Source organism: Vicugna pacos, chromosome 1, assembly GCF_048564905.1.
Source record: "Vicugna pacos chromosome 1, VicPac4, whole genome shotgun sequence".
Classification (NCBI taxonomy): Eukaryota; Metazoa; Chordata; class Mammalia; order Artiodactyla; family Camelidae; genus Vicugna; species Vicugna pacos.
In genome coordinates, this window is record NC_132987.1 from 77,668,069 (window position 1) to 77,689,253 (window position 21,185).

Genomic DNA, 21,185 nt, shown 5'->3' on the forward strand with positions numbered 1-21,185 from the left:
TTGGAGGGGTGACAGCAGCCAGATGCCCTGAAGGCCTCAGAGGTGAGGACCTAAACAGCTCTGAAACTGCCTGTGGTGGCAAGACCCGGCTGGGAGGGAAGAGAGGCCAGAGGAACAACAGGTGGGTGCCAGGTGAGCACATCAAAGTTTACGAACTCCCTCATCTCATTGCATTTGAATATTACTTGCAAATCATTAGCTAATTGACAGTAATATGATTTAAGAAGGATCTGCTTCAGTCTAAACTATTAGGAAGTATGGACACTCTAAGAGTCATCAACATTTGTAATGAAAATGTAGATTAAGTAGTTAAACAGGATTCAAGTTATACAGACTCCTGGAAACGCATCCTTCACACCATACATGTTCACTGAAGTTTAGAATGGATGCTCAAATAAACTTAAAACTTCGACAATAAATGGAGGAATTACCTTATCAATATCTTCCTCTTCGTCTTCCTCGTCTTCCTCTTCTGAAAAGTCAAGAAGTTTCTTTGCTAGCAATGGATGCCACTGAAGACACTTCCGTTTTGGTCGTTTTCCAGTCCCTTCTCCTTCAGCTGAATGATCCTTATTTCTATTACTGCCTTTCATTACTGTGACCTGTGATAAGGGGAAAAAAGGGAGAGAAACAGAGAAATCAAAGTAAATTTGATTAAAATTAGTTTATTTACCTTCCTTAGCTTTAACTGGATTATAGTTTTAAAGATTAAAATATCTACCAACTCAGGCATTTACTGGATTCAGTAAGAATTCTAAGTACATAATCAAACATTCATTTTCATGGGCTAAAGTGAGCTAATAAAATTGGCCTTTTATGAAATCTACTTCCTTCCACTTCATAACTTTAGGACTCAAAATCCAAATAAAGTGTTAGGATGATTACAAGTTACTGTCACCTGATCATATTTACTCAGAATAGTGTTTCTCAACATTTTTCACCAGAAGAATGTGAAAGACTCCTGCCAGGGGAGCAGAAGTGCTCACTGAGGTGGGCCTCCATATTCTCTGATGGCTCCTATTTTATCATGCCTTACATGAATTTCACATTCTATACTATGATAAATCTGAGCTTGGAGTATTATTAAGTAAAATGAACACTTCGTAAGAATCAAATGTTTTATTTTATTTTTTAAAATATTTTATCTATTATTGTATTATTTTTATTTTGGAAGGGGGAAGGGGGAGAGGTAATTAGGTTTATTTATTTTTCGAAGAGGTACTAAGGACTGGACCCAGGACCTCATTCATGCTAAGCATACATTATACCACTTGAGTTATACTCTCCCCTCAGAATCAAATGTTTTAGACTTAAAACTATTTCATAAGATGACACACATTTTTCAAAAACTAGCTGTGTGCAGCCTCCAAGGACCCCACCCTTGCATCAAGTCACTTAGTGGGATGAGCACCCTCTGTACCTGCCTGTGACACGACAAATCACAAATCTCTCTCTGCATCCCCCTATTACATATGCAGCCAATCCAGTAACCAAGTTTTGCTCTCTAAACCCCTTTCCTCTATAAGATGACGGGTTGAAATAGCTGGGCTAGAGTCGGGCTAGATTCAGGCTATGAATCTGACAAAATCTTTCAGAATCCCAAAATTCTAAATTACTTTTCAATGACTTAAAAAAATGTTTTTGTCAATGAAAGAAACAACTATGTATTCATATTATAGAGTGAAAACAGCAAAAAATGAGGTTTACCTTCTCTATCATGCCCAGCCCCACAGCCCAAAGGTAAACTATACACATCAGTTTCTTACATGCTTTCTCACAATTATTTAATATTTCTCATTCATTCATTTGAAGTAACATTAATAAACAAATTACTGTTTATACATACTCAAGTGAAAATTATAAATAATACAGTTAAATGCCATCAATTTAAATGCTTCATGCTGACAATTACTAACATAAATGCAATTGCCAAAATCACAGGCTGATGATCTTTTTGGGTTGGTCCAAACCAAACAAAAAGTTTTCAAGTTTTTGCACAGGTCCAGATGCTTGCAAAGTGATATCAATAAACTTTTAATGCCATGTTGCTGAAACAGGGTCCATGAGAATATAGTTTTAAGAGCCATCTAGTTCTCAAGACTTCAAAACAATATGGCATAGGCAATTTTTTAATCTTCCTTCCTTAATTGTTTCTGAGTTTAAGGTCATACTTAGGTCTTCTTCACTTCAAAATTGAGAAATATTCAGTAATGCTTCCTTCTAGAACTTAACAACTTCATTATTTTTAAAAACATGTAAACATCTGATCAACCTGGAATTCATTCTGACAAGAGTGAGGTAAGGGTCTAGTTTATTCTTTTCTTTCCAAATAGCTATCCATCTGTCCCAAACCATTTATTGAATCATCCAGCTTTTCCCTATTCCTTAGAAATGCTACTTTTATCTTATACGACATTACCACGTGTCTATTTCTGGATTCTCTGCTGTTAATAACCATCCTTTCCTAACTATTTTCCTATCCTTTGACCAATTTTAATATCCTAAGGACAATATCATTCTCTTTTTCTATAAACAAATGTATCAGTAAACCACCATTTAATACTCTTAAGTTGAACAGATCATGCTCTTCTAAGGTAATACACCTTGAGCATCCTTACTTTGTAATAATATAACATTCCAAAGTAAAAACGTATCACAATTTTCTCAATCATCCTATGATTGATAGATATTCAGATTATTTCTTGTACTGCAACAAAATCTTCACTTTAATAATTTTTAAATCTTCATTTGGATAAAAATCCTTATTAATTTATTAAAAGCTGTGTCTAGTCAAAAACAGAATGAGGAGGAGAAAAATGTTTCTGTGGTTTTCTTAACAAGAAACTTCTGCTGAATATCTGAAGCAGTTACATGATTCATGTGGTTGTCTCAAGAGTAGAAGTTACTGAAAACTCTAAATGGAATTAGTTATCTGCCGTGCTCCTAATAAAGGAACGAAGATTTCTTAGAATTGATAGACCATTTAACAATTCCCAGTCTATCCACAAATAAAACTTGGCACAGCAACCCAATTTCCAAAAATACCAATGCTATAGAGAGAGAAGAGGAAATAGTTATTACTTCTGCGGCTTATTAATCACTTCAGGATGTGATGCCTGAGTGGTAATTAAACCCACACTGGGTTTAATACTAGATGTTTTATGATATAATACATTTTTTAAATAGTAAAAGAAATCAATGGGAAACTATAAGTCAGGCAAGCTGTTATCAACTGGAGAGGTCAAGTGATTGCCAGTGTGCGTAGAGAAAAATATATCATTCAGCCTCCAAGATTTTGATTATGTTACTTAATTATGTGTGAATGTGTTTAAGTGTATGTGCCCTTGTATATATTTATGTATAATTTCAATATTCAAACAGAAAACAGAATATGAAGAATCAAATAAGTGAATAGTGTATGTGGCTTTTGGGTTCAAAATAATCACATTCCCCTCCCCCTCCCCCACTGCTCGAATTCTTTCTACATAACTGGCATGCCACTACGATACTGTATGTCTTCTCCGATATTCCCCAAATTAATCTCTTCTTCCCCAGAAATACAACAGAAAGATTTGCTATATCTAAAGACACTTACCACATTTTCCGTTGAATGATAATTACTCGGTACATCCTACCTCCATCATTAGGCCTTTCTCTTGATGATCCAAGACAAGTTACCTTTATATGCTCAGAAGCATCTGGCTTCTCAGAACATCAAGATCAGTTAGTTGTGAAGGTTGTTACAAGCAACCATATGAACCTTCATGCTAAATTATGGTGATAATTCACTATATTTATATGCTAGAATGGCTTCAAAATTAATCCCTATCTCTCTCATTCTCCTGAATTCAGATATTCCTTCCGGGGGCAGGGTGGGGGTCTGAAAATCATATATAACGCTGACATGCAGGCCAAGGTGGCATGTGATGTGTGAGAACAACCAGCTACTTGGGCTGTGGAAAAATAAGACTGACAACCCCTAGGGTCTAGAACAAAGTAGGAGAAAAATAAGTATTTTTAGCATAAATGAAAGATGAATAAATGAGTACGTGAACTGGAGACAGTATCCCTGGGACAAAAATAGTCAAGAAAAGTGAAACTAATGTAATGACCATGAAATACCTCAAACTGTAAACTGGATACTTTAATAACTTACAGTTATCTGATTACTTTAATTCTCCGGGGATCTACTTTCAAACTCTTGAAAGGAAGGCAAAAGAGCTGGGGGAAATGATGCTCCAGATTATCATTCAGATTTAATAAGAAGGCAAGAGACAAGAATGAAAGAAAAGATAAAAAAAAAAATCTTTCGGGAAAGACAATGGCAAAGAAGGCAAAATTTTATTTCAGCAATGAGGAGGAGGAAAAATTGTTAATTTTTTATAGTAGCAGAGGCCTACCTTTCTAAGTATTTTGCCAGTACATTATAAAATTTGGCTTCTTGTTCTGGAATAAAAGCAAATCAAGCTAGCAATCTATATGTAATGAACGGAGCAACCGGTGGGATTTTTTTCAAAAAGAGTCCTTTTTTCTTTCTGCACTGCAACTCTAGAATAACTGAAATCAGGTCATTTAACTGTCAGTGGACTCTGTACTTGAAGGACTCAAGACTCAGTATCATCAAATTATTGTTCCTGAGACTGTTAGTGATGGAGGCTGATGGTCCCTATCCAAAATACAGTTGACCGCTGAACAACACAGGTTTGAACTGCGAGTGTCTAACTATACATGAAGCCTTTTCAATAAAAACATACTACAGTACTAAGTGATCCACAGCTGGTTGACTCCACAGATGGGGAAACCGTGGCTACAGATGGATTACTGTAAAGTTACATAACCCCTGCATTCAAGGGTCAACTGTACTAAATATTTATCTTATAAAAACAAACCAACCCCTGTATTCCCTTTTCTTTGCTAGGATGAGTTACTCAATTAGAAACTCGTAATACTGAACTAACTGTAAATCAACCTGGTGATAAATTAGGAAAAATTTCACTTGAGTATATTCTTCAAATGCAGCAAGCCCATTCATCAAGACCTTTACTGAGGTCAAACTGCACGAGAAATTTAAAGAAGAAATATCACAGAAGAAACAGTACAAAGCAAATAACACATTTAACAAAGGGAAAAAATGGACACTGAAGCCTAACAGACCTCATTGAGAATCCTGCCTCTACCAATTACTTGTAAAGTTATTCATCTTGCTAATCTTTCTTTATGTTAACTCTGAATAATAGTTCTACTGTAAGAACACTTTTTTCTATAACACCCAACACGGAGCCTGGCGCCTAGAAGGGTCTCACTCCATGTTAGTAAATCCTCCCTTCACCCACAAGCTTTTTAGAGGGAGTATGGGTTTAACAGGCAGTAGGTGCTCGCTTAACACTGCTTAAGATGCTGTTCCAGAGAGAGCATAGAGGACTCCCATTTAACAGTGGTCCACATGCTTCCCAGATGATACAACCTCCAGCCTCAGAAACCGAAAAAGAAAGATGGTAAGTTTCCTTTTTTCGTCTCAGTGATATACAGTCAGTGCCTTGGTACAGTCATAAATTTTGTAAGATCCTCTATGCTTTCTACCCTCTTGTCTCACAACTTAGGCAATCAGTACCCTTCAGCTTTTAAAACACTGTGTAAATTTAAATGTGTCACAGGGGTATTTTAGAGTTTAAACTGTTTCCTAAATGTCCAATAAAACCCCATTCAAATCATATTAATGGAAATTCAGACCAAATGAGACAGGGGAAGGTAAGGGAGGCCCACAAAATCTCACTGTTAGACAACCATACATTCTAGCCCCAAGTAAGGCCTCTCCTGGGTCCAACTAAGGCTGCAAAGCTTCAGAGCTTCTTAGGGACTATAGAGAAAAGGAGAAACCAGCCCAAAGAAATGGTGATAAAGTTACCACTTTAGCTCTAGAGCTTTCACACAAATTAGACCAACCTGCTAAAAATCTTCCAAGAGAATGTTGCTGCTTTCAAGACACATCTTGCTTCCATTCTTTCAGGGGGTCCTGCTGACAAAGATGCTGGCAAACACCCCAACTTTGAAGACCTGTGCATCCTAAAATTCTCCCATTTTCTGTCAAAATGGATATCATCCCTCCAAGGCCCAGGTCACATATCATTTCCCTTCTAAAGCTTCCTTTAAGAGCTTTGATCGTACTTGACGTTGTTGGTCAAGCACTTTTCATGCTGCTTCAGTCTGTTAACTGTGCCCTCCCCACCCCCAAAATAGGTTGTGAACTTCTAGGAAGAAGGTGTCATGGTTTCATACATTTTTTCCACCCGGGCCTCAAATGGAGCCTGGTACATAGCAGTCCCTGAAAAAGTAACTTATGGCTTAAAATTTCCTTACATTACACTTAATCACATATAACAACTTTCCAGAATGACATGTTTCTATGCATAGTTTTAAAACAACACTAATACACACCTAATATTTATTAATACTATTTGCCCCATACTTAGTATTCATTATCTCATTTAATCCTTACAAGAATCCTCTGAAGCAGGTACTACGATGCATCCCAGCTGAAGAAGCTGAGGGTTAAGTCATTTGCCCAGGGCCACACAGTCAGCAGCGGAGGAGCTGGCACTATAACCAGGAAGCCCAACTTAACAGCCCAAATGCTCACCTAGGACAAGCCGTTCTAACATAAAGCCTTCCATCTGTCAACTCTCTGGGCAGTTCCCATAAAACAAATAGCTTATGAGCCATGGAACTACCTAAAGGAGCACTGAGGGGCTGGAAAGTGAACACTTGCAAGGGTTCACGGCAGAAGAGCAAGTGTACATCTCAGATGACGCCGAGACAGATTAGATTGATTTTAAAACTCTTTGAAGATAAAAGCCCTATGAGTGCTAATCATTACTATTTATTGTAATTCTAATGACAATTCTAAACTGTAGACAGATTAAATGAAAAATATCTCATTCAACAAAGTAATACTCTCATTTTAGAAGCAATTCAGTCACTCTATTCACACAAAGAGTGTCTTTAAATGCACTCCTTATTGAAAAGCAGTAGCTCTTCAAGCTGAAACTTTAACTCTGTCAAGATGTTATCTACATGCTCTCATGAATACTAATACGACACCCACTATTCAAAGAAGGGCTTAGCTATACTGGCAGTTCTGGTCCCTGTGCCCTTACCTATGAAGGAATATGTATTCTAAGATCTCTAACACATACCCCATGATGTTTAGCTTAACATGGTCCTCAAAGTGCACACAGCTCTAGGCTAAAGACAGAGTCAACAGCTACCCTGAAAGAGATAAGGCACCAAAGGAGGTGGCTTAGGGAAGAAAAACTACACCGAGAATTCAGTAACAGGCTACAGCATGTTCCCCCTCATACAGCCCTTGCCCACAAAAGCCCAACTCTGTTTGCCTATAATTTCATGGTGGCATTTACATTCTTCATCACCACATTCTTATTCTTCAACAAGTGTAGCATCACACATTTGCCTCTTTTAGCTTCTAGATTAACAAAGGTGCTTTAAAAAAAACACTTATTTTTAATACACAGTTAGGACATAATTATCACACTGACAAGAATCTGACGCACAAGAAGACAAGCTCCTAGGAGTCTCTTCCTCATTTGTCCTCAGTGCAGCTGAACACATATTTACTGATCACATGTTGAGCTCTGCACTGTGGGAGTTAAGTGTCCAGCCTTACCTCTCACTCAGTCACCACCCCTGCCGCCTCTACTCTCCTGTGAGGCTGGTGTCATCCTCTTCACCACACCTGCCCTGTGCTTCCTCAGCTCTCCCAGGCCTGCACACTGTACCCCACACACCATTCTCACTTTCTAGGCAAGCCCCTCTGAACCCCCATTTCTGAGACGCTGTCTTTATTTTCCCCAGCTCCTGTCTGTTTCCTTCCTGGGCACCTTTTTTGAGCACCCACATTTAATGGATATGCCATGTTTTTGGATACTTGATTGTGTAACAATCATTTTTCTGTATAATATATGTATAATGATTCTGTGTGAATTCCTCCCACAGAGACCCTTCAGGGTAAAGAACATGCCAGATGCTTTTTTCTGGATCTGCAGAGCAAACTTCCCTGTGCTAGACAGGGAATACGTGAAGAAGTGAACATAGAAACAATACTTGTCTGCTTTCTTATTACGCCTTTTCTTTGTGTTGTTTTGCTAGAAAGCAGAAGAGATACAAGGCTTGAAAAGAAAACATGCAAAAAAGAAAATACAAGAACCCAGAAGGCTCAGGAGGGGAGGAGAGAGAAGAAAAACAGGCAAATTGACAAGGCAATATAATAAATACAATGAAATCTAAGTCGCTTCCAAACAGCTGTCAGTACTAGTCTGAAAACATGTTCTCATAGCTTTCTTTATTTCCTTCTCTGGTCATTTGTCAATGACTCTCACTATTCTCTCAAAACAAAATATGTAGTACCTTCAGCTCACCAGCTCTCTTTGCCTTTCATAACTGGTCTGTTAATTAACCCCAACTCTGAACTCATCCAACCATTTTTTCTTCCCTAGTCTATCCCCAGGTTGCCGGCTGCTCCCGTGGTCTGACACTGTTACAAGAACCTCCTCCGGCTGTCTTCAGTGCTCATTCGCAGTCTTTTTCACTTGTCTTAGTCTCACCCAATCCCACGGTGTCTATTACTGGTTTCTCCTCAACCCCTATTGATGATGATGAGTGAGGGTAATAATAGTAATTATATGCATGTGTAAAATGCTTCTATGTATATATAATGTTTATGTATATATTGTTTCCTATGTGCCAGAAGCTAAGAGCTTTAAACTTAACTAATTCTTTTAACTCACAAGCCTAAGAGGTAGTACTATTTTAATACCACTCTAATCTGCTTTTTTACAGATGAGAAAACTGTGACACAAATAACATACAGTTTGTCACGTTTCGTTTATGAGTTAACAAAGGTTTTTATTATATGTACTGTGACGTAAGTGAGACATAATTAACACATTGGCAAGAAGCTGAGGCACAAGAAGATGAGCTCATGGAATCTTCTCATTTACTGTCAGTGAAGCTGGATACGTATTTACTGATCACCTGATTAACTATGCATTATATTTGGACATTATAGAATGTCCAAGGTCACACAGCTAGCTTGTAATTGGTGGGGCCCGTATTTGAACTCAGGAAGGTCTGGCTTCAGGATCCAGTTCTTGACCATTATAATAACATTGCCTTCTAATAACTAACTTGATTAAACATTTGCTACATGCTAAACACTTTATATACAATAATTTCCTTAATCCTCCATATACCTCTTGGAGAAAATAACTGTAACAGGAAGCAACTGAAAATGACAAAGCTTAAACAACATGGCGGGGCCAGGATTCAAACCTACGGTCTTCTGTCCCCAGAGCCCACGCTTCTCCAGACTGTCTTTCCCACCACAATCCTAGTCATTCTAAGAAAATGCCTTTGCCTCCTGGTTAACAGAGTGGTCTTCACATGTAGACCTCGCCTACCAATTTCAAAATTGCTTCTTTTCTTCTTCTGCCTTTTCTCAAAGGCAGAGTTTTAAGGTTCACATTTCAACTCCTCTCACTCCCAGTCTGTGCTTTTCATCTTTCCTGCTACCCTGGGTCGTTGATGAACTGTCAACAGTTCCTTCTCGTTAATACCTTCTCCGCCAGTCTGTACACAATCTCAAGTCTAAAGCTTCTCTGAAACCTCCTCCTCCTTTAGCTGGTCCTCTTTTTTGGTACAAACTGGCCTCTAGCCATCAGGCCAGGAGACTGCCTAACCCCAAGTCACTAGCAGCCAAGAAGAACTGGCCTGCCTGGTCCTAACACTATTCACAGGCTCCACCTTGCACTTCATTTATTGACTTGGTTCCTAATCTTCTTGGTCTAAACCCCAGGATTAATTTCCTAGAAAGCACAACTCATTCCAACTGTGTCACAGGCCCTGGCTTCTCTACCTCACCATGATTCACACTTACATCTTTGATTTCCAGCCTCTCAGAGAAAACACCTTGCCTGGGCTAGGCCTCTGCCTCCACCATAACCCTGGGGAGTATGCCAGAGCCTGCCTGGTGCTTAGGAACTGGACATGCCTTCCTTGGACAGAAACATCTGGAAAGCATATACATATCTCTTCTACTTTCTCACCATAAATTCAAATCATTGCAGCTGGCTTCTTGCCCCGATATCTAATCTCTCACCAAGTTCTGTCCCTTCTACCTCTTACATTTATGGTCCACTCCTCTCCATCCCTCACGCTGGCTCAGCAGCCTGGTCTTCTTATCTACAGCTGAGCTGACTTCAGTTCTCCACCCCACAGATACCTGCTCACATCCTTCTCCTGCATGAGTCTCTTTAATAGCCCTTCAATGTACTCAGGAAGAAGCCCAAGACACTTCCTTCATACAGCACAAGACTCCTCCTGACCTCGTCCCTACCTACTTTTACGGCTCACATTTCTTTGCTTCATTCGCACTCTTAAAGCTCTGCCTACACTGAGCCACGTGCCACCACCTGGAACTCACCACAGACTCTCACCCCTTGGCCTCTGTGCTGCTGTCTCCTTGCAGCGGAACCCTCATCCCTGCTTCAGAGCGGAGCATGGATCTCACTTCAGCCCTTGTTGGCTCCTTCTAGTCTGAGAGAGAGGTGCTTCCTAGGTGCCCCCACAGCACCCTATGTTCAGTAGTCAGAATGAAATGGCACGCTTCCCTCTTCATATCCACTTGGCTTTGAGAGAGCAGGAGGCTGTATAATGTTCACCATGGTATTTGCAGGGCCTGACACGGAGCTGGGCCCACTGTGGGCCAATATTTGTTGGGTGAAAAGCTCCAGGTCTGTTCCTCATTTGCCACTGCTTCTGCTCCACTGTCACCATGCCCTGCTTTTTCTTCCTGCTCTGTGACCCTCCATCTCAGAAATTCCTTGCACCGACTTCAAATAGCTACTCAAACTACCAACCAAAACACCTGGCAATTTTATGTGTTTGAAAATACTAGTTTCTATGCAGCAAATGTCAAAACGACTCAATGAATAATCTTGACCTCACAAGAGAAATAATTAACTATTCCCTTTTCTCATGTGCCCATCACTGAACAAATAATAATCTTCTGTGAACCAGTTTACATACAGCCTTTTAAAATGGAAGAGTGATCGCACATATCTTTAAAAATTAAATATATTAAACCCCACCTAAAATGACCAAGTTTTTAAAATTATTTTTTCATTTACATTAACTTAAAAAAAATTTAAACTAATAAAGAGATCTGAATGTCTTTCACCATCCTGATCTTTAATTACAACTTAAAAAACAAAGCCAGAGACAATGGTTCCAGTTAACAAATAATAATCTATGATACCCTTACTTGGGAATCTCTTTTTCCCAACCTACTGTTTTGTACTCTAAAAAGATGGCAAATTATTTGTTAAATTTAGTTCTTAATAAAGCAAAACTTCTCAGTTTTAATGGCCACAAAAGTCTTTATTTTTTCCACAACATAAAGAGGAATTGATATTTCTTATTTTAGCAGTTTTAGTGATTATTGAAGTAGCTTATCCTAGTTTCTGCAACGCCCACTTGCTTTACACTTTGGCACACTAGGATTGAGTTAACTTGTCATTTACTGAATTATACATTTTAAGACGGTGGGATGTTGCTTATCTTTATATTCCCAAATGCTTGGAATACTGCCCTGAATATATTATGTATTTAATAAAAAGTGCTTGAAAATGCATTAACTTAATGATTTTATATCAGACCGCACATTTGCCAAGGAAATTAATTAGAATACACAGGGAGCTGTGATACATTTATAGCTTCTGTTTAACCAGAGTTAAGCAGAAAACAGTTTGTTTTATACTTGCTTCACACTTGGTTAAATTTTCTTCTTAAATACATTTCAGTTTTCTGACTTAATACACATGATACAAAAGGGCTTATTTGCTGATTCAGAGTCATAACAGTGCCCTGTTCAGAGCACTGACCATTCCATTTATATTCTTTCAGCTGTTATACTCCTTTAAAGTGTTTTGTCTGAATGTGCTTTAATTTCAATGCCAAGTACTGAAAGCTTTTTTAAAATTTACTAAATGTATTAAATTCATGACATTTGTTTTAAAAAGTTCTTCATTTCATAGAATTAACAAGTTCCTATTTCTATACCATTTGCTTGTTTCTCTTTTCTGTTTTAAAAACTACCAAAGTGAGAATATAAATAGCTAGACAAGGTGGGGAGACAAGTACAGCTCAGTGGTAGAGCACATGCTTAGCCTGCACAAGGTTCTGGGTTCAATCCCCAACACCTCCAGTGAATAAATAAACAAACAAACAAATAAAAATGAGTAAGCAAGCCTAATTACCCCCCAAATTAAAAATAATAATAATAATTAAAACATTTTTTAAATAGCTAGAAGTTTCAGTACAACCCTAAACTCATTCCTCCTTCCTTCCATTTTTCTCTCAAAGCACAGTATGAGAAGGCATTATCCACATGTTTACTGAGGCATCTTATAATATTTTTCTTAAAGCCTAATTTACATAAATCTGCTCCCTCTGCTGGCCAAATTTTTACCTTCCAGCATCCTGTTTAAACACAAAGGAAATGCTTTATAGTATAAAGAGAACAAAGCTCCTCTGTAAAGAATTATAAACCAAATAAACCTGGAAAATCACTTAAGACGCTTTTCTATATCATAAACGCATGGCATTTGCTGATTTTAGGGAGAAGCAGTCTTCCAAGTATTGAGTTAAATCCAGGAATTTTCAAATTTAGTATCATTTTTCCCCTAAGTTAAGACTCTTAACTCTACTGAGACCATTTTTCATTAATTCAGTTCCTTTTTAGCTAGCATCTCCACAGTACTTTGCAACAAGTATCTAACCAAGTGTTTCCATATTTGCACAAGAGCATTACGCAGAGAGGGCAAGCAGGAGAGACTGCTCTCACACACAAGAGTTAATGCCAACAGCGGGTTACAGTGCTACCCACAGGCCCACACTATTTGTTCTCTCACCTTCTTTTTCAAAGATGGAAGCTATTTTGCTGACATATCTAAGAAATTCTGTTTTGATTTTTATAATAAAGCTCTTTGTAATATGAAATTTGGGTACATTGCACTAATAAGTTCTAAATATATTTTCTAAGAGGAAAAATCAATACTGCCATAAAAACCTGGGCTACTTTAATCACTACTTTCCAATTAGGTACCATGTTGTAACTTACAAAGCATTTATTGCATACGTTAATTTATTTAATATTACTCAATCCCATGAAACGGGTATAATTAATCCCATTTTACAGCTGAGTAAGAGAAGCCTCAAAGAGATTTACATAATCTTTCCAATGTCACTGGGAGGGAAGGGGGGTAGGGGGAGAATCAGGACACAGTCTAAAGGCTCTTGACTTTAATCCCAAAGCACAGGTACTTTCTTCCTCCTAACTGAATCACTGATTTTAGTTTTTAATCAATACATTTATTTTGAGAGGAAAAGTAGTTCCATTTTACAAGCCTTTTTTTCTGCAATTTTTTTAGTCTCTTAGACTTTACTTTAGCTGGAGGATTCCCAAATTTCGGTTCATATCTCAAAATAGTTCTTCACATGGATTTAGACATACTATACACATTGGGGAGGGAGGGAATAGGGGAATAACAAAGCATATGTATCTGTGACTCAGTGTACTTTTCTTCACTTTGCATTTTGTAAATATTGATGTTGCAGCTCCTAACATGTTCTCCGAAGTTGTTATGACTGACAGCCCATGAGGGTTGTGTCTTTCAAAACAAATATGCTTTATTGATGGAGAGCATGTGCATCTCCATTTAATTATTCTGAGAGGCAGGGTGGAACAAACAACTTGATTTCTCAGTTCAGCATTCTACATTGAAGACAATAGGCAGGTTATAGCTTAATACACATCATGAAAGCTTGTCATTCCCATGAGCAACACAACATGTAAGGGAAGGGTACTACAAATCTGCCATATAATCCCAGAGCAACATACAACTTCCTGTGTTTGTTGCAAATATTTTTAAGTATAAACAAAAATTCAGAACATATTTAATACAAAAAAAGGTCCTTACATATGCCCAAGTTATTTTCTGTATTATAAAATATGTAATAACATAACAGTTTGATAATAAAAGTAAGCTGGGGTAAGAATTTGAAAAAAACCAACGGGAGTAAATAAAATATGCTCTATCTTGATTGAGCATACTTGCCTAATTTTAGGGGGGAAAAAATAAAACCTGTCATTGTCTGATGTGTACCAAAAGTCACACTCTAACAGCTAATATCAGATGTATTATTTATATCGCATTATAGCATTTCTCAAACTGGAGGGTAAGGTTCATTGAGGAGTCAAAGAATTCTGCCTGCAGCTGTCTGGATTCGGTGACAACCAAATCTGTTCTTGAGAAGTGGGCAAATTCCTCCTACAGCTCTTACATAGCTCCTCTAGGGAGACCTCCTGATCCCAAATCAACCTTATAAGGACCTATTAATGGACTAGCATTAAGAGAGATGACACTGATTATAAAACATGAGTTGGACCAATAAACACCTGGTGAGATAAGATCTATATAGTAAAGAAATAATTTGGGAACCAGACAGCATGCAATAGAGTGCCAACAAATATGGTCCAATTTGGGAGCAGACAATACACAATAATAAGACATTATTCTCCATTCACTTTGATGACCCCAGTTCATCCCACTGTTAACCCCTTAACTAGTGGCTAAACTTACCACATATTACTGAGGAAATGCCAAGGGTGAATGCCAGGTTGTGGGGTTTTCCTGTCACTGCAAACTCTGCCAACTCTGACCTGGCTTCTCTTACTCTGGGGATCAGCAAAAATAGCCCTCTGAAAAATTCCTGAAAAGAACTACTCAGATCCTTGTTGTGTTGTTATTTACGACTGGAGTAGCGGCTGCAGCTTTCCACAGGATGAGGAAGTTGGAAAGAAGTCAGGTGGCTGGCCATTCCTGAAACCTCAGGCTTGATTTAATAATTGGCTGGGACTTTATGGGAAAGTAATGCTTAAGGGAGAATTAAACTGGGATTTTGTTGACATTCACATAGAAACTGGTCAATGATGACCTGAGACAGTTGTAAAGTGTAGTAACATTTTCATGCTTCTCATACGCATTTTTTCTCTTGCTTGTAGAGTTTTTGCGTAGAGAAAAGACGGGAACCATGGGCCCAATAACAGAACCAGATTAAGAGTAAGGATGCCCAGCATCTAGTCCTGGTTTTCACTTCACAAAAAGAGAAAGATTCAATACTAGACCTGTTCAAGGACAAAATAAGCAATTGATGAAGTAGAAAAACTGTGAAAGGTCTTCGGGCATCAAAAGGTTGGTCTAGATGACCTTGAAGGCCCATGGTTATCACTCTCTGCTATGATTTTACTTCAGTAACTCCAGCTGAGACCAGGCTGTATTGCAGAGTCCCTCCTCTCCTTTACATAGGCCTCCACTCCCCCGTCTCACCTCCTACCAGGTAGATAAAGACACAATAAGTCAGCTTTCAAAGCCCCTGACACAGCCTTTACATTGGTGACAATTTCTTACCTGTATAGGTGGGTCTTAAAAAAAGGCAACAGCTGTTTTATATGTCTTTTTCCTACATTGCTTTTCTCATAGTCTATGCCAACCCTTCCACCATTAATAACACTGAATTCTATAATTTGAAAATTGAATACAATTTTGAATTTTGTATATCCCCACTAAGTTGTTTTTAATTACTGACATTTTAAATACTTTCCATATGTTTTGTTAGGAAAAATAAAGTCTCCAACATTTAAATAAGACTTTCCAACATCTTTTTAGAGAATGTATGGGAATATTTTTTTTCCTTAAAAGAAAAGGTCATTTCTAACAGCTTCAAATCAAGGCCATGGAGGCCCCTAGTAATTTTTTTGCCTTACAAATAATTTAGTGTATGCTTTATTATGGAAATGTTTAACTATCAAAGAGTAGGAGATTCAGATTCCTAACATATTGGTTAGGATTAAACAACCTTTTCCCTACTTTTGTATTTATTAAGAATCACAAGAGCCACATCTGGAGCAAAACTCTACCTATGACACCGGAAAATTTGAACACCACAATATGCAGCTCAGACAGGTAATGTGGCCAAATCTGGGACTTTAAATCCTGGTTCTTTTCACATCAATCCAAACCATTCATGTGCCAAGAGGTGAACTAGCTGAAACACTGAGGAGTTCCTTGGGGACAGAAAGATTAATGGGGAATCGTAAGCACCTGATATATGAACAGTAGACAAAGGGGGCTGTCCTTGACAACTGAAAGTGCTAAATTGTTAATTGTGCCAAGTCCCGGCAACTTTTGTCCATATTCTTTCAACACCTATCTTTCACACAGTTTAAAACATTTACTTTTTTATCTAAAAATTACAATAGGTTCATAGTCATAGAAATTCAGTCATCACATGCCCATTTTAATATGTTATGCCTAATCTTTAGGATGTACAAAGTCAAAAAGAATGCTGTGTAATAAAAAGAATGAACACTTCTCAGAAATTTACTTTGAATTTAGTAAACTACACTTTTATTGTATATAAGGGAAGATCTATGGGTTTACTACTAAAAATGGAATTTTCATGTATACAAAATATGCTTTTTATCTTTTCCTTTCTGGACTTAATCATATATCAGGGCACTATTCCACCTACCATTATTAGTTCATTTAATCCTCGAAACAACTCTGTGAATTAGGAAGCATAATTATCCACATTTGACAGAAAAAGCAACTGAGGCTTGGAGGCAAACTTGTCCAGGGTAAACAGCTAGGATACTAGTGCACTGGACACCAGGATTCAGACTCAAGTGATCCAGCTGCCACACTACACTGCTGTTTCATACTTCTTCATCCATACATAGATGGCTCTGGAAGCATTTGGGAAAATGACAAACTCTGTAGTTGTTACAATACATTTTAAAAAATGGGACTAGTTTTAAAGGTTCCTATTGAGTCCTCTGAAGATCAAGGGGCTCAGAAGTAAAACATATGATGATTACCTTTGTCAGCTTTAACCTGTGATTTTCTTTTTCAAGTGACACGCACCATGTACTGCTAAAGTGACTCAGTATAGTTTAACTTCACTGTAATTAGCATTATGAGCCTTTAAATCACTGCCTTATCTTGGTAGTTTATAAGGGTTGTATTATTAAATATCCTTGAGGACATTTAATAATTTTTATATGAGAAATAAATACTAACAGAATCCAGATAATAGGTGGTTTTCCCCCCTACTCTTTGGATGGTAAGTTAAGAATTTCACAACTGTAATTTGCTTTATTTAGTATTCCTCAAATATCCTGGAGTCCATATATTATACCAACTTTCAAAAATTCTGAGATTCATCTAAGAGGTATCACTGCTACCAAACAGCTAGATGGAACCCTAAGTCCTAATTTCTCCTCTATTACTGCCAATCTCACATCCTGGGTGGGATAAAGCAAAGTATGTGGGGGACAAAGGGTACAGGATCTAGAGCTAGTCTGTTCATAAAGGTAACAGGAGCTGAACTGTGACCACTACCGAGCTTGTGGAACTCTGTGACTACAGTTCCCAAACCCTGTCTGGAAAGCTCCCTAAACATACCGCAGGCAGAAATTACTGACCAGATACCTATCACCAAAAAAGATGTAACTCTACTAAACACAGTTTTCAAAAGGTTTGGGGTAGGGGGAATGAACAGTTATTCTTATATAAAAGTTGGACTCTGCTACTGCTAAAATGGAGAAGCAAACCAGAAGATTTCTTGCAGTTGCTTCTAGATACTGGATTCGATGAGATATAAATTTGAGTTTGCTAATAAAACTGCACGTTAGAATCAAAAGGGACCTTAGAAATTAAGAGTCCAACCCCATCAATTTAAAGATCTGTAAAAGTTCACAAGAGGTTGGGTTTAAAATTAAACCTTCTTATTCCCTGTGTTGGTATAGAGTTTAGGACCTTTTTGAGCAAATTATTATAATTAGGATTTTTTTTACTGCATTACAAATCTGAAATTGCTTTAAAGTTGTATTATTAGTAAAACAAATGAGTAAACTGCTATTTTTAAAATTCAAAATTGCCAGGTTTATTCACAATAAAAGAACAGAAAGAACTCTTAGTTTCTTTCTTTTTCTCCACTATGAAATGAACTAGATCGATACGGGAAAAGCTTCTAAAGGGCAGTTTTATCCTATTATCCTAATGAAAGAAGTCATTGCAGAATGGAGCAGACAAGAAATGATCTATTTTGAGGGCAACTTACAATTCTCCAGTTTCCTTGCTATTTGAAAGAATAAATTACCTCAAAGAAAAAGTACATACCAACAAAAAACCTAGCGGCCACAAAATGTAGAAAAGCAAAAACCTGCACTGAGAGATTTAACTGAAAATCAGTCGATTAGACAAAAATCAGGAACACTGGATGAAGGATTCCGTGGTTTGGGGTCTTTTGCCCCAAACACATTAGTCAGAATGCTCCAGGGAACAGGGATATTTCTGTAAGGCATTACTGACAGCAGATAGCAAGCAATCAGAAAAGTGATAATCAGGGTCCCCTACTCATAGCATGATAACCTGCATTATTCCTCTTACAGATGCATCACTGGCAAGAGCTGATGAAGAAAAATGAAGGCTGAGAAAGAAAGAGAATGGTGTTTCCTTTACATGTAATTTTCAGCGAACTTTGTTGAGTTTCAATTCTGGATGAGTTTTCCTCCCTCTCCTTCAATTTCGTTTACAAAAAGCATCTCAGTTAGGTTGTTCAAGTGTGACTTTGCAACTAGCCTAATGTGGGCCCACATTACCACCTTTAACATTCCTTTGCAGCATGCACTTGATTAAATACCCTCTAGTTAAGCAGATCAAGGTAGCTTTATGCTGATTCCAAGAACAAGAACCTGTCAAGCTGACAAATCAGTGTATTTCCCCTGTCAGATACTGTCCCCTGTCAGGAGGAATTCCTACTTCTTAAAAGTTGCTTCTCCACTCTGGCAGCCTCCTATCAGTCTGTATAAGGACCTGGCTCCTAAAGCTGGTAAATTCTTATTTTGCATTCTCCTATTTCTCTACAGATTACACCACTAATCTCTGCTACTGATCTGGCAGGAAGCTGGCTGGAAGTCATTTGTAGTGACCCTACCACAGAATTAGAACTGCATTTCTATGAGAGCCAACTTTAATTTCTAAAATACCTAAATCAGTTCCCTGTATTTTAAAACAGCTCATAAAAAAGGAGTGCCACTACCATGGTGCTGCTTTTTTCCCCACTTTGTCCATAGTCAGAAAAAAAGATGAAAGGCAGGAAGTAGCCTATCAACAAGCAGTGCTCCTTTGAAGACAGATAACAAAATACTGCAGTTAAAAGTATATTTGTAATTGCAAAGTTACTCTTCTTGAACAAATTCCAAATACGATATTTGCCTTTGATCTTGGAAAAGCATTTTTCTCACTGTTCACAGCTGACACTGATAGTTCAGTTAGGCACCCCCACTCCCAACTATGGGAAAAATGTTCCCTGAAATTCAATCATATGAGTTATTAGCTTTTAGTTGTCAGCCTAGAAGTAGCTGCTTATGCTCTGCCACTGCTGCTGCCTGGGACAGTTCTGCCTGCTATGACGATATGAGAACTTGTCACAGTAACAGCATTCATCTGACCGCCTGGCAGATCCTCTCTATTCCTTCTGTGTGGTGTCAGACTGTCCTGGAGAGTTATTTAGCATTTCCTTGGACAGCAATTATTGCCTCCATAAAACAAATATTGCAACTATGAGGAAAAAGTTTGAGGGTCTTAAACCCGAACAGAGTTTAAGTTTCATATTTAAAAATGAAACCTATTCTTGACCTTCTACATTTTCTATTACAGCAAAAGTCTAATGGTAATATGTGGCTTCAATAATGAAACAAACCTATTTTAAAACAGAAAAAATATTCCTAGTGTCTCCAGGGTCCATTTTAAGCAATTAGGAGAGATAAACACTTCAGCATCATATCATCATTTATTCAAAAATATTTCCTTAACTTTGATAGCTATTGTTTGTGGATCTTTTAATTGTAAACAGGAAACAAGAGACATTAACATGGTAAAATTATGGGGGACGCTCTTATCTTTGGTAACTAATAGTCCTTAAAGTTCAGTTAGCAGAGAAAAACAATAGTGTCTAACTGAACCCTAAAGAAGGTTTGTAATCCTAGGTTAAAAGCCCCCATTACAACAATAGAATTTTTCCAAACAGTAAGAAAAAGAACACCTTCCATGGAAAAGAACTATGCTTTTAAAGTGCACACACACACACATATACACACATATTCTCAAAATGCAGAGCTGATATATTGATAGAAACTACAGAATTGCTATCTGAACTTGGATAGTATTCCATGCTCTCACAAAATATGATTTTGTTTGAACATGACCTCAAAAGCCAAATCTAATTTTTGAGACTCATCCATAAAGTCAGCACTCAGTATATTCTTGACTGATAGCCTGATAGCTTAGCTTTGAAAGTAGCATTAACCACCTAAGCATGTGCACACACAGTGACTCACAGTATCTGCAGTAACATCCTAGGAAGCATAATTAAAGAATGATAATCAAGTGTCATCCTATCTGTCAGCATCAGGCAAATGTCATCAATAAGTCCTTACAATATCCTAGCAAAACAGCTATTTCCTTTTCCCTTGGAAAGAAAAATCTGCATCCCATCTTTATCAAATGGCAGTGATTTTACAGATGTACAGGGGATACATAAAGAAGCATACATTTCTAAACTATATGTGCACCTCCACAGTACATCAAGCCCTGAATCCCACTGTCTTTGTGAAATACAAATAATACACTATTTAAATAGGGAGAAAACTCTTAACAAGAAAGGGCATAGGAATTAGATAATAAAATCAAGAAATGAAAAAACAATCTTTCCTTAAATGTATGTACAATAACATTTATATTCCTTGATTCTAATTTAGAAGAAAACAAACTGTAAAAGTGTATCTATGCCTAGAAAAAACATTGGAATAATAAACATCAAAATGTTTTCTTCACAATGGATATGGAATGGTATATGCATTGAGGGTGATTTCCATTTTTGTCTTCATGCTTTTCAGTGTTTTTGACATGTATTATTTTATTAGCAAGAAAGAAAGCCAATAAGGTATTTTAAAATCAAATATTTTAAATGTAATTTAATAGAGAACA

At 37.5% G+C, this 21,185-nt stretch overlaps 1 protein-coding gene across 12 annotated transcripts in view; it reads right to left on the reverse strand.

Annotated features, from left to right (window-relative positions):
• Window positions 1-21,185, reverse strand: part of BBX (BBX high mobility group box domain containing) — a 254,842-nt gene that overhangs the window by 95,112 nt on the left and 138,545 nt on the right. For all 12 annotated transcript variants that reach the window (XM_072965768.1, XM_072965763.1, XM_072965729.1 and 9 more), the window contains one exon: window positions 432-602. In XM_072965768.1, the coding sequence (XP_072821869.1) occupies window positions 432-593 (162 nt within the window). In that variant the 5' untranslated portion in view covers window positions 594-602. The remainder of the gene's footprint in view (window positions 1-431; window positions 603-21,185) is intronic.